General features: G+C 34.9%; 1 protein-coding gene across 4 annotated transcripts in view; it reads right to left on the bottom strand.

Moving 5' to 3' along the window:
- The window catches only part of SCLT1 (sodium channel and clathrin linker 1), a 268727-nt gene that overhangs the window by 204211 nt on the left and 50346 nt on the right, over positions 1-14170 (bottom strand). For all 4 annotated transcript variants that reach the window (XM_067735090.1, XM_067735088.1, XM_067735087.1 and 1 more), the window contains exons 3-4: positions 3578-3636; positions 2977-3049 (exon numbers count right to left, since the gene is read on the bottom strand). In XM_067735090.1, the coding sequence (XP_067591191.1) occupies positions 2977-3049; positions 3578-3636 (132 nt within the window). The remainder of the gene's footprint in view (positions 1-2976; positions 3050-3577; positions 3637-14170) is intronic.

The following is a 14170-nucleotide window of genomic DNA, read 5'->3' as shown; positions in this document are numbered from 1 at the left end:
ATATCGTAATTCATCTTAGTTTAGGTGAAGCCCATGTAAGTGCTTGAATTTCAAGAAGTAAAATGTTAATGGCGAAAAAAGCAAATAAAGATCTTCTTTAGCAATAATTCATTCAGTCTCTGATTGACCACCTTGTTTAGTTGTATAAACTCTCTGCCCTATACAAGGCTGCTACAGTAAACCAATGTGGTCACTAACACATACATTAGTAGGAAAGATGGTAAAAAAAAAAAAAATCACTAACTAAAATACCAATACGAATAAAATATATACTGTAAAGGGAATGAAATGAAGGTATTTTTAATTTTCTCTGAGGGGTTAAAGGGATTGCAAGATTTCAACAGGAAAGAAATGGCATTTCAAGTAGGGTGAAATATGAGTAAAAGCAAAGAAGCAAAAAATATTAGACGACACAGGCATAGTCATCAGTTCTCAGTAAGAGTAAACGAGCAAGTGGAGATCAGGAAGGAGGCCATGTAAAATCATACTTAAAACAAAACTGCAATCAATTCATGATCTGTCCATTACTCTTGATTGGGTACCCCAGGCTAAAGGAGAAGAGCCAATCCTGGAGTGAACCTGGCAAGGGAAGGGTGGAACAGGCAATCCTCCAAGCCTTTCTCTCTCCCTTTCAACTAGAGAAGCTCAAGGAAGCTTCCCCTAGGAAAACAGTAACAGCCAATTATAACTACAAAGCCGGCTTGAAAGGTGAACCTTTCCCAGGTCCCTGCTGTGCCTGAATCACAATTAAATCAAAATGAATGAATTTACTACCAGATAACTGAGAACTGACCACACATGGAGCCATGCAATGAGAGGTAAAACAGGAAAGGCAGGTGGCAGGTCTTGCTTGAATGCCATGCAGACTAAGAGGTTTGGATTTTATTGTAGCAATTATCCCCATTTTGTAATTATTTTTAAAAAATCGATCTTTAAAAATTGCAAAAATGTCAGCGTATCTTGAAAAATATTATTCAAATAATTAGGTAGGATATATGCATTAACTAGGATTCAGGGTGGATCATGACAGTAACACTAAAGATTCTTTACTGCAAAATATTTCAAAACATTTAATCGTTGAAAGAAAACAAAAATTCAGCAGTACCTTTCTTATCATCAAATTTTCCCCTATTATTTACATTTCTGGAAGAAACTTTCATATAGAGAATTATTGTGAATATTTTCCTGCTTTCAAGATATACTATTTTTTGACTGGTCAATAAGATAAATCATAAGAGCTTTGCTACTCAATAATATCTATGTGAGCAAGTGTTTTTTTGTTTTTGTTTTTGTTTTTGTTTTGCAGTACACGGGCCTCTCACTGTTGTGGCCTCTCCCATTGCAGTGCACAGGCTCCAGACGCGCAGGCTCAGCGGCCATGGCTCATGGGCCCAGCCGCTCCGCGGCATGTGGGATCTTCCCGGACCGGGGCACGAACCCGTGTCCCCTGCATCGGCAGGCGGACTCCCAACCACTGCGCCACCAGGGAAGCCCTGAGCAAGTGTTTTAAGAAGTAGCTGTCAACATCTTTTTTGTCTCTAAAAGTAGCAACTATTCTTGCCCCTTAGGCTTTCTGCTACAGCTTCCTCTCTCTTGAAGTTAATCCAGTAATCACTCTTAGATGGAGAATGCCAAATGGAAAAATGAAGTTAAACACCTTAGTAAACTAGCTGATTAAAGACATATATGAATCAGGTAAATTATAAAAAATTAAAATTTAAAACAGTTTAATTTCAAGATAACTAGATATTCCATTTTATAACAATCAAACCACATGTCATTATAGCAATTTTGAGAGAGTGAATTCAGCAGAAACTTTAGGCTCACTAGTCCTAAAAATAAAAGCAAAATACCATTTGTGCAAGAGAGCTTTCTGTTGTTCTTTATCAATTAAAAAATTTAAACAAACAACTCATACAGCTCAACAGCAAAAAAACAACCACCCAATCAGAAAATGGGGGGAAGATCTAAATAGACATTTCTCCAAAGACGACATACAGATGGCCAACAGGCACATGAAATGATGCTCAACATCATTAATTATTAGAGAAATGCAAATCAAAACCACAGTGAAGTATATCACCTCAGACTGGTCAGAATGGCCATCATCAAAAAGTCTACAAACAATACATACTGGAGAGGGTGTGGAGAAAAGGGAACCTTCCTACACTGTTGGTGGGAATGTAAACTGGAAAACAGTATTGAGGTTCCTTAAAAAACTAAAAGCAGAGTTACCATACGATCCAGCAATCCCACTCCTGGATACATATCCGGAAAAGACAAAAACTCTAATTCAAAAAGATACATGCACCCCAATGTTCAGAGCTGCACTATTTACAATAGCCAACAGTTGGAAGCAACCTAAGTGTCTATCAACACATGAATGGGTAAAAAAGATGTGGTGTACATATATACAATGGAATATTATTCAGCCATAAAGAATGAAATAATGCATTTGCAGCAACATGGATGGTCCTAGAGATTATCATACTAAGTAAGTCAGACAGAGAAAGACAAATATCATATGATATCATTTATATGTAGAATCTAAAAAAAAAAATTATACTTAAAACAGAAACAGACTTACAGAAGTAGAAAACAAACTTATGGTTACCAAAGGGGAAAAGAGGGGGCAGGGATAAATTAAGAGTTTGGGATTAACAGATACACACTACTATATATAAAACAGATAAACAACAAGGACCTACTGTATAGCACAGGGAACTAGATTTAATATCTTGTACTAACCTATAATGGAAAAGAATCTGATAAAGAATACATATATATACACACACACACATAAATGTGTAAATGTGTATAGCTGAATCACTTTGCTGTACACCAGAAAATAACACGTAAATTGATTACAGGTAAACATTTTCTTCCTTATCAATGTTTTTGTAAAGAAAGGGAGTCTATTTTTTCTTTTTTTAATAAGAAAATATTACCAAATGGTTGATAGCTATGATTCCATACCTGATAATATTTCAGCTGCCCATTTAGCTCTTCCAGATGCTTATCATACTCAGTAATAAGAGGAACTAAAAAGCTAAAGAAAATTTCAAAGTTAAAAAGATACATATTCTTTTTAATCTAGTTTAATAAATATGTAACATGAAATAAATTAAACATCAAAATTTTTATGTTAATTTTCTCCATAGCAATCAATACTTTGCCTTTTTCCTAAACCAGAGGTTCTCAACCTTAGCTCAATTAATATTTTAGGCTGAATAATTTTTTGTTGTTGGGGGCTGACCTGTGCACTGTAGGATGTTTAGTAGCATTCCTGGCCTCTACCCATTAGATGCCACTAGCACCCTTACCCTCCACAATTGTGACAAGCAAAAATGTTTCCAGACATTGTCAAATATCTGGGGAGGGAAGGGAAGCAAAAATCACTCAGTTGAGAACCACTATTATAGACAATAATACTGGCTTTTTTCCCCTTGTCAATTCAATGACAGATCATTTAAACCTAATTATAGCAGAATATAAAATAAACATTCCTAATACTAAAAAATTAACAATAATTAAACATAATTAAGAAAATAATATTTTTCTGGTAATTCAACCTTACCTTTGGTCAACTACTGAGTTTTCTACTGTGTCACCTGCAACTCCTTTGAAGACAGATTTCTGTAACATAAAATACTGCATATTAAAATTTTGTTTTCTCACATCTTTCTAGTCAAAACTGACAGTAGTTTAAAATTAAATACAAGTAAACATTTTATAACCTTAAATCTGTCACTGCAATTACAAAAGAGGGAAAGAGAAAAAAAAAGTTATATTAACTGATGCCGAAAATGTATTCAGTAAATTTTAACGCCCATACATAATAAAACTCTTGGCAAAATAGAAATAGGAAGAAATTTCTCGATTGATAAAGAACATCTACCAAAAACCTACATCAATTACTATTCTTCATAGTGGAACATCAGAAGCACTGCACGAAATTCAGTAATAATACAAGGCTGCTCACTATCACTGCTAAAACTCAGCATTGTACTAAAGGTTCCAATCAGTGGAATCTGCTGCAGGGACAGGGGGTTGGAGATCTAAAGGTTGAAAAGGAACACACAATACTATTCTGATCTACAGACAATTTGACCATTTACCTAGAAAACTCTCTCTATAATCTACCAATTATTAGGACTAAGAACAGAGTACACCAAGTCACCAGATAGAAGATCAAACATAAAAAAAACAGCTGCTTTCCCAAATACCAGCAATAATCAGAAAATGTGATAGGAAAAAATATGGTATTCACTACTATAAGAAAAGGTAGTACTTGAGAATAAAACAAAAAAAATGTTGCAATAACTTTAATAAAATATTAACTTTACTGAAGGACATAAAGGATCTAAATAAACAGGGTTCTATACCATATTCATATGTGGAACAGTCAGTATTATAAATGTATATATTTCTTAAAATTCACTGCAGGTACAATGCAATTCCAAAAAAGAAATCCAATAGAATAATTTATGAAACTTGATCTTAAACAGATGGTAAAGTTCCTATGTTTGAGTAAATGTGCGAGAATAGCCAAGATAATCTGGCCAAAAAAAAAAAAAAAAGAGGGGAGAACTTGCTCTACTACATGAGAAAACACTATAATGCTAGAGTAATTAAAACAATATGGTTCAGACACAGTAACAAACAGAACAGTACGGAAAATTCAGAAATAGATTCAAGTATTTATGGGTATGCAGTATATAAAAGAAGTGGAATTATAACTATAATAAATGGACAAAGTACTGCTTTTCAACTAATAGTGTTGGGTAAAAAAATAAAATTAGATCCCAGCACACACTAAATGGAAAGTAAATTACAGATAGATTAAAGATCCAAATGTTTTAAAAAGTTAATAACTATTGAAAGAAAATGTATTATTGACCTTGAGATACAGAAAGCTTTCTTAAGCTCTAAAAATGCAGAGACTATTGTCTGCTTTGTTCACCAATATTCCAAGCAGTGCCTGGCATACTCTCACTCAAAATACATTTTCTAGCCGAAAGACACAAGTAGTAAAATCTATAAACAGAAGAAATAACATATTTTACAATCCAAATTTAAAACTTCTATACAACTAATGACACCATAAGCAAGGTTAAGAGGACAGTATAATTTTAACATGACCAAAAAACACAGTAACTATTATAAAGTATGCAGAAACATTCAAAACACAAGGAGATGTATAAGAACTTTCAGTGGAGCTTTTACTGTAATTAAAAAAAAATAGGATAAATGAAAAATAATACAATAGGATCTCATAAGTAGGTCAAGGGATTAGCAAGACATATGTATCAACATGGATATATCACCAAAAAAGGGGTTACCTTCTAGGAGTAGAAGGAAGGGAATGGGACAGAGGGAAGGACAGACAGATTCAAAGGGATTTTTTAAAAAAATGATGTACAGTTGACTTATTGTGTAAGTACTGTGCACAGTACTGAGTTAGGTGTATAGCAAAGTGATTCAGTTATTTCATTTCAGATTACTTTTCATTATAGGTTATTACAAGATACTGAATAGAGTTCCCAGCGCTATACAGTACATTCTTGTTCCTTATGTATTTTACAAATAGTAGTTTGTACCTGTTAATCCCAAATTCTTAGTTCTTCCCTCCCCCTCCTTATCTCCCCTTTGGTAACAATAAGTTTGTTTTCTATGTTTGAGAGTTCGTGTCTGTATATAAATTCATTTGTATTACTTTTTAGATTCCACATATAAGTGATATCATATGATACATGCCTGACTTACTTCACTAAAGTATGATATTCTATAGGTCCATCCATGTTGCTGCAAATAGCAATATTTCATTTTTTTTATGAGTGAGTTAATATTCCACTGTATATTTATACTACATATTCTTAGACCAATCATCTGTTAATGGGCCCTTGGGTTGTTTCCATGTCTTGGCTATCGTAAATAGTGCTGCTATGAACAAAGGGGTGCATGTATCTTTTTGAAATAGAGTTTTCATCTTTTCTGGATATATACCAAGGAATGGGATTGCTGCAGCAGATGGTAACTCTATTTTTAGATTTTTAAGGAAACGCCATACTGTTTTCCATAGTGGCTACACCAATTTACCTTCCCACCAATAGTGTAGGAGGGTTCCCTTTTCTCCACACCCTCTCCAGCATTTATTATTTGTACAGTTTTTGATGATACCCATTCTGACCAGTGTGAGGTGACATCTCTTTGTGGTTTTGAGTTGCATCTTTCTGATAATAAGTGATGGTGAGTATTTTTTCATGAGCCTGTTGGCCACATGTAGGTCTTCTTAGGAGAAATGTCTGTGGCCAGTTTTTGATTGGGTTATTTGTTTTTTTGTTATTGAGTTGTATGAGCTGCTTGTATATTATGGAAATTAAGCCCTTGTCAGTCGCATCATTTGCCAATATTTTCTCCCAGTTGGTAGGTTGTCTTTTCATTTTGTTTATGGTTTCCTTTGCTGTGTAAAAGCTTGTAAGTTTTATTAGGTGCCATTCATTTATCTTAGCTTTTATTTCTTTTACATTGGCAGAATGATCTAAGAAAATATTGCTATCAGTTATGTCTAAGAATGCTCTGCCTATGTTCTCTTCTACGAGTTTTATGGTGTCATGTCTTAAATTTAGGTCTTTAAACCATTTTTGTATATGGTATGAGGCAGTGTACCAATTTCAGTGACTTACATGCAGATGTCCAGCTTTCTCAACACCATTTGCTAAAGAGACTGTCATTACTCCATTGTACACTCCTGCCTCCTTTGTCAGAGGTTAACTGACCATAGGTGTGTGAGTTAAATTCTGTGCTCTCTATTCTAAAGATCCGTTGATCTAAATATCTTTTTGTGCAAATACCACAATGTTTTGATTACTATAACTATGTAATATAGTCTGAAGTCTGGAAGGGTTATGCCTCCAGCTTTATTCTTTTTCCTCAGGATTGCTGTGGCAGTTCTGGGTCTTTTGTGGTTCCATATATATTTTACAATTATTTGTTCTAGTTTGGTGAAAAATGTCATGGATATTTTGATAGGGATCACATTACATCTGTAGATTGCTTTGGGTAGTATGGCCATTTTAACAATATTAATTCTTCCAATCCAAGAGCATGAGATATCTTTCCCTTTCTTTGAATTACCCTCAATTTCCTTTATCAATGTTATATAGTTTTCAGCTCCTTGGTTAAGTTTACTCCTAGGTATCAATACTTTTTTCTTTTTGATGTGATTTTAAATGGGATTGTTTTTTCACTTTCTCTGATATTTTATTGTTAGTGTAAAGAAAAGCAACAGATTTCCGTATATTGATCTTGTAGCCTGCTACTTCGCTGAATTCATTTATTAGTACCGAATAGGTTTTACGTGGAGACTTTAGGGTACTCAAAATAGAGTATCATATCATCTGCAAATAGTGACGTTTTAAGTTCTGCCCTTCCAGTTTGGATAAAATTTATTTATTTTTCTTGTCTGATTGCTGTGGCTAGGATTTGCAATACTATGTAGAATAACAGTGGTGAGAATGGGCATCTTGTCTTAAATCTGAATTTATTGGGAAGGCTTTCAGCTTTTCACTACTGAATATTATGTTGGCTGTGGGTTTGTCATAAGCAACTTTTATTATGTTGAGATATGTTCCCTCTAAATCCACTTTGGTGAGTTTTTATCATGAATGGATATTGAATTTTGTCAAATTTTTCTGCATCTATTGAAATTATCATGTGGTTTTTGCCTTTGCTTTCATTAATATGGTGTATAATATTGATTGATTTGTGTATTGAACCATCCTTGTGACCCTGGAATGAATCCAACTTCATCATGGAATGCTCCTTTTTATGTATTGTTGGATCCAGTTTGCTAATGTTTCGTTGACAATTTTTGCATTTATATTTGTCAAGGATATTCGCCTGTAATTCTCTTTTCTGCAGTGTCTCTGTCTGGTTTTGTTACTAGGGTGATGGTGGCTTCATAGAATGACTTTGAGACTGTTCTCTCCTCTTCAATCTTTCGGAATAGTTTGAAAAGGATACATTTAAGTTCTTCTTTGTATGTTAGGGAGAATTCCCCAGTGAAGCCATCCAGTCCTGGACTTTTGTTTGAAGAGGTTCTTAGGTCTGTCTACCAAGACAACAGAAATAAAAGCAAACACAAACAAATGGGACCTAATCAAACTTAAAAGCTTTTGCACAACAAAAGAAATCACCAACAAAATAAAGACAATCTACGGACTGGAGGAAAATATTTGCAATGATTCAACTGACAAGGGTGTGCGTGTGTTAATCTCCAATCCCTAAATTATCCCTCCCCATCCCTGTCCCCTTTGGTAACTTTCAGTTTATTTTCTATGTATGTGAGTCGGTTTCTGTTTTGTAAATGACTTCCTTTATATCACTTTTTTAGATTCCATATATAAGTGATATCTTATGATATCTGTCTTTGTCTGACTTACTTCACTAAAGTATGATATCTCTAGGTCCATGCATGCTGCTGCAAATGGCATTATTTCATTCTTTTTATGGCTGAGTATTATCACATTTTATGTATATGTGTGTGTGTATATATATATACCACATTTTCTTTATCCATTTCTCTGTCAATGGACATTCAGGTTGCTTCCATGGCTATTGTACATGCTGTGGCTATGAACATTGGGGTGCATGTATCCTTCTGTTTTAGTTTTTTTTTTCTTTTTTAAAAAATATTTATTTATTTTGGCTATGCTGGATCTTAGTTGTGGCACATGGGATCTTCGTTGCAGCATGCGGGATCCTTAGTTGCGGCACGCGGGTTTCTTAGTTGCAGCATGCAGTTTTCTTTCTTTTCTTTTTTTACGGCACGCAGGCCTCTCACTGTTGTGGCCTCTCCCGTTGCGGAGCACAGGCTCCAGACGCGCAGGCTCAACGGCCATGGCTCACGGGCCTAGCCACTCCACGGCATGTGGGATCTTCCCAGACTGGGGCACAAACCCATGTCCCCTGCATCGGCAGGCAGACTCTCAACCACTGTGCCACCAGGGAAGCCCGCATGCAGTTTTCTTAGTTGCGGTGTGCGGACTTCTTAGTTGAGGCATGTGGACTCTTAGTTGCGGCAAGCCTGCAGGATCTAGTTCCCCGACCAGGGATTGAACCTGAGCCCCCTGCATTGGGAGCATGGAGTCTTACTTACTGGACCACCAAGGAAGTTCCTGCATGTATCCTTTTGAATTAGAGTTTTCTGTGGATATATGCCCAGGAGTGGGAATGCTGGATCATATAGTAACTCTATTTTTAGTTTTTTAAGGAATCTCCATACTGTTTTCCACAGTGAATGCACCACTTTACATTCCCACCAAAAGTTTAGGTGCGTTCCCTTTTCTCCACACCCTCTCCAGCATTTGTTATTTGTAGACTATTTAATGATGACCATTCTGACTGGTGTGAGGTGATACCTCAGTGTGGTGTGAATTTCCATTTCTGTGATAACCAGCATCTTTTCATGTGTGTATTGGCCATCTGCATGTCTTTCTTGGATTCTGCCCAGTTTTTGATTGCGCTGTATGTCTTTTTTTGATATTGATGTGTATAAGCTCTTTGTATATTTTGAAATTAATCCCTTGTCAGCAGTAGCATTTGCAAATATTTCCTCCCAATCCATAGCTTGTCTTTTCATTTTGTGTATGGTTTCCTTTGGTGTACAAAAACTTTTAAGTTTAATTAGGGGATATCTTTTTTTTTAAGGAGCCTCATTTTATTTGTTGAGAGAATATTCTTTTTCTTTTAAAGTATTTATTTGGCTGCACCAGGTCTTAGTTCTGGCATGCGGGATCTTTGTTGCCACATGCAGGATCTTTAGTTGTGGCATTCAGGATCTTTAGTTGCAGCATACAGGATCTTTTAGTTGCAGCATGCGGGCTCTTAGTTGCTTCATGCAGGATCCAATTACCTGACCAGGGATCAAACCCAGGCCCCCTGCATTGGGAGTGCAGAGTCTTAACCACTGGATCACCAGGAAGTGCCCATTTGTTTATTTTTGTTTTTATTTTCATTACTCTAGGAGGTGGATCAAACAAGATCTTGCTGTGATTTATGTCACAGAGTGTTCTGCCTATCTTTTCCTCTAAGAATTTTATAGTGTCTGGCCTTACATTTAGGTCTTTAATCCATTTTGAGTTTATTTTTTGTGTATGGTGTTACAGGATATTCTATATTTCATATACTTCATTCTTTTCCATGTAGCTGTCCAGTTTTCCCAGCACCACTTATTGAATAGACTGTCTTTTCTTTATTGTATATTCTTGCCACCTTTGTCATAGATTAGCTGACTATAAGTGCGTGGGTTTATTTCTGGGTTTATTCTGTTCTATTGATCTTTGGGTGCTTTTGTGCCAGTACCATACTGTTTTGTTTACTGTAGCTTTTTAGTATAGTCTGAAGTCAGGGAGTGTGATTCCTCCAGCTCCATTTTTCTCAATATTGTTTAGGCTATTTGGGGTCTTTTGTGTTTCCACTCTAATTTTTAAATTTTTGTTCCAATTCTGTGAAAAATGCCACTGGTATTTTGATAGGGATTGCACTGAATCTGTAGATTGCCTTGAGTAGTAATGGTCATTTACCAATATTGATTCTTCCCATACATTGATTCTTGCCTCCTTAAGTAGGTTTATTCCTGGATATTTTATTCTTTTTCATATGATGGAAAATGGGATTGTTTCCTTAATTTCTCTTCCTGATATTTCATTGTTAGTGTATAGAAATGCAACAGATTTCTGTATATTAATTTTGCTTATTTTTATGTTAATTTTGTATTCTATGACTTTACCAAATTCATTGATGAGCTCTAATTTTCTGGTGGCATCTTTAGGATTTTCTTATCACCATATCAACTACAAACAGTGACAGTTTTACTTCTTCCTTTCCAATCTGGATTCCTTTTACTTCTTGTCTACTCTGATTGCTGTGGCTAGACTAGGACTTCTAACAGTATTTTGAATAAAAGTGGTGAGAATGGGCATCCTTGTTCCTGACTGTAGATGAAATGCTTTGAGCTTTTTAACACTGCGCATGATGTTAGCTGTGGGTTTGTCATATGGTCTTTATTATGTTGAGGTGTGTTCCTTCTATGCCCATTTTCTGAAGAGCTGTTTTTTTATCATAAATGAATGTTGAATTTCATCAACAGTTTTTCTGCATCTGTTGATGTGTTCATATGGTTTTTGTTCTTCAAATTGTTAATGTGGTGCATATCATTGATTGATTTGAGGATATCAAAAAATCCTTGCATCCCTGGGGTAAATCCTAGTTGATCATGGAGTATGATCCTTTTAATGTATTGTTGGAGTCAGTTTTTTAGTATTTTGTTGAGGAATTTTGCATCAATGTTCTTCAGTGATAATGGCCTGTAATTTTCATTTTTCATGGTATCTTTGTCTGGTTTTGGTATCAGGGTGATGGTGGCCTCATAGAATGAGTTCGAAGTGTTCCTTTCTCTGCAATTCTTTGGAATAGTTTCAAAAGGATAGGTGTTAACTATTCTCTAAATGTTTGGTAGAATTCAACTTTGAAGCCATCTGGTCCTGGACTTCTATTGGTTGGTAGTTTTTAAATTACTGATTCAATTTCTGTACTGGTAATTGGTTCATATTTTCTCTTTTTTCCTGGTTCAGTCTTAGACTGTACCTTTTCTAAGAATTTGTCCATTTCTTCTAGGTTGTCCATTTTATTGGCATATAGTTGCTCATGGCAGTCTCTTATGATCCTTTGTATTTTTATAGTGTCAGTTGTACCTTCTTTTTCATTTCTGATTTTATTAATTTGCACTTTTTCCCTTTTTTTTCCTGATGAGTTTGGCTAAAGGTTTATCAATTTTATTTATCTTTTTCAAAGACCAGCTTTTAGTTTCATTGATCTTTCCTACTGCTTTTTTTTTTCAGTCTCTATTTCATTTATTTTTTGTGATCTTTATGATCTCTTTCCCTCTACTAACTTTGGGTTTTGTTTGTTCTTCTTTCTCTAGTTCCTTTAGTTGTAAAGTTAGGTTGTTTGAGATTTTTCTTGTTTCTTGAGGTAAGCTTACATCACTAAAAACTTCCCTCCTAGAACTACTTTTGCTATGTCTAATAGGTTTTGGATCAGCATGTTTTCATTTTCATTTGTCTCTAGGTATTTTTTTAATTTCCTCTGATTTCTTTATTGATAAACTGGTTGTTCAGTAGAATATTGTTTAGTTTTCACGTATTTGTGGACTTTTGTAGTTTTTTTTCTTGTAGTTGATTTCTAGTCTCATAGTGTTGTGGTCAGAAAAGATGCTTGATATGATTTCAATTTTCTTAAATGTACCTAGGCTCATTTTGTGGCCAAGTATGTGATTTATCCTGGAGAATGTTCCAGTTGCAGTTGAAAAGAATGTGTATTCTGCTGGTTTCAGATGGAATGGTCTATTTATATACCAATTAAGTCCATTTGGTCTAATGTGTTATTTTAAGGCCTGTGTTTCTAATTGATTACATCCATGGATATAAGTTGGATGTTAAAATCCCCTACCATTATTGTGTTATTGTTGATAGTTCCTTTAATATCTGTTAATGTTTGATATATTGAAGTGCTCCTATGTTGGGTGCATATATATTTACAATTGTTACATCTTCTTGGATTGACCCCTTGATCATCATGTAGTCTCCTCCTTTAGGTCTTGTAACAGTCTTCATTTTAAAGATTTTTTTTTTTCTGATAAATATTGCTACTCCAGTTTTCTTGTGATTTCCATTTGCATGGAATACCTTTTTCATCCCCTCACTTTGTCTGTGTGTGTGTCTAAATTTGAAGTAACTCTCCTGTAGGCAGCATATATATGTGTCTTGTTTTTGTATTCATTCAGCCAGTCTGTGTCTTTTGGTTGGAACCTATAATCTGTTTACATTTAAGGTAATTATAAATAGGTATGCTCTTATTGTCATGATTTGTTAATCATTTTGGATTTGTTTTGGGGGTCTTTTCTCCCCCACTTTCTTCTTTTGTTATCTTCTCTTGTGATTTGATGACTATCTTTAGTGTTATGTTTGGATTCCATTTTCTTTTTTCATGTGTATATCTATCATAGATTTTTGGTTTGCAGTTATCATGACATTTTTGTATAGCAGTCTATATATGCACATGACCGTTTTAAGTTGATCTCTTCATTTCAAATGCATTTTAAATACCCTAAATTTGTAATCTCCTCCCCCCACAATTACTATTTTTCATATAATATTTTACATCGAATTATTTTGTGTATCCCTAAACTACTTATTGTGAATATAGATTATTTTACTAGTTTTGTATTTTAACCTTCCTAGTAGCTTGCTGTGTGGGTGATTTCCTACCTTTAGTGTATGCTTGCCTTTACTGGTGAGCTTTCTCATTTTGTAGTTTTCTTGTTTCTAGCTGTGGCCTTTTCTTTTTCACCTAGAGAAGTTCCTTTAACATTTGCTACAAAGCTGGTTTGGTGATGCTGAATTTCCTTTAGCTTTTGCTTGTCTGTAAAGCTTTTGATTTCTCCATCAAATCTGAATGAGAGCCTTGCTGGGTATTCTTGGTTGTAGGTTTTTCCCTTTCATCACTTTAAATATATTGTGCCACTTTTTTTGGTATGCAGAGTTTCTGCTGAAAAATCAGCTGATAACCTTATGGGAGTTCCCTTGTATGTTATTTGTTGCTTTTCCCTTGCTGCTTTTAGTGTTCTTTATCTTTAATTTTTGTCACTCTAACTACAATGTGTCTGGGTGTGTTCCTCTTTGGGTTAACCCTATATAGGACTCTGTACTTCCTGAACTTGGGTGACTATTCTTTTTCCCATGTTACAAAAGTTTTCAGCTATTATGTCTTCTAATATGTTCTCAGACCCTTTCTCGTCTCCTTTTGGGTCACCTATAATTTGAATACTAGACTTGGACTTGGTATTGTCCCAGAGGTCTTTCAAACTGTCCTCATTTCTTTTCATTCTTTTTTCCTTCTTTTGTTCAGCAGCAGTGATTTCCACTACTCTATTTTCTAGCTCACTAATCCATGCTTTGGAATCATTTAGTCTACTATTGCTTCTTGTAGTGTATTTTTCACTTCAGTTATTGTGTTCTTCATCTCTGTTTAGTTGTTCTTTATTATTTTCCATCTCTTTATTACAAACTTCTGACTTCTTGCTCTGTGCATCCATTCTCCTCCTGAG

This window comes from Pseudorca crassidens, chromosome 4, assembly GCF_039906515.1.
Source record: "Pseudorca crassidens isolate mPseCra1 chromosome 4, mPseCra1.hap1, whole genome shotgun sequence".
NCBI lineage: Eukaryota > Metazoa > Chordata > Mammalia > Artiodactyla > Delphinidae > Pseudorca > Pseudorca crassidens.
This window is presented reverse-complemented; position numbering and strand designations above follow the sequence as displayed.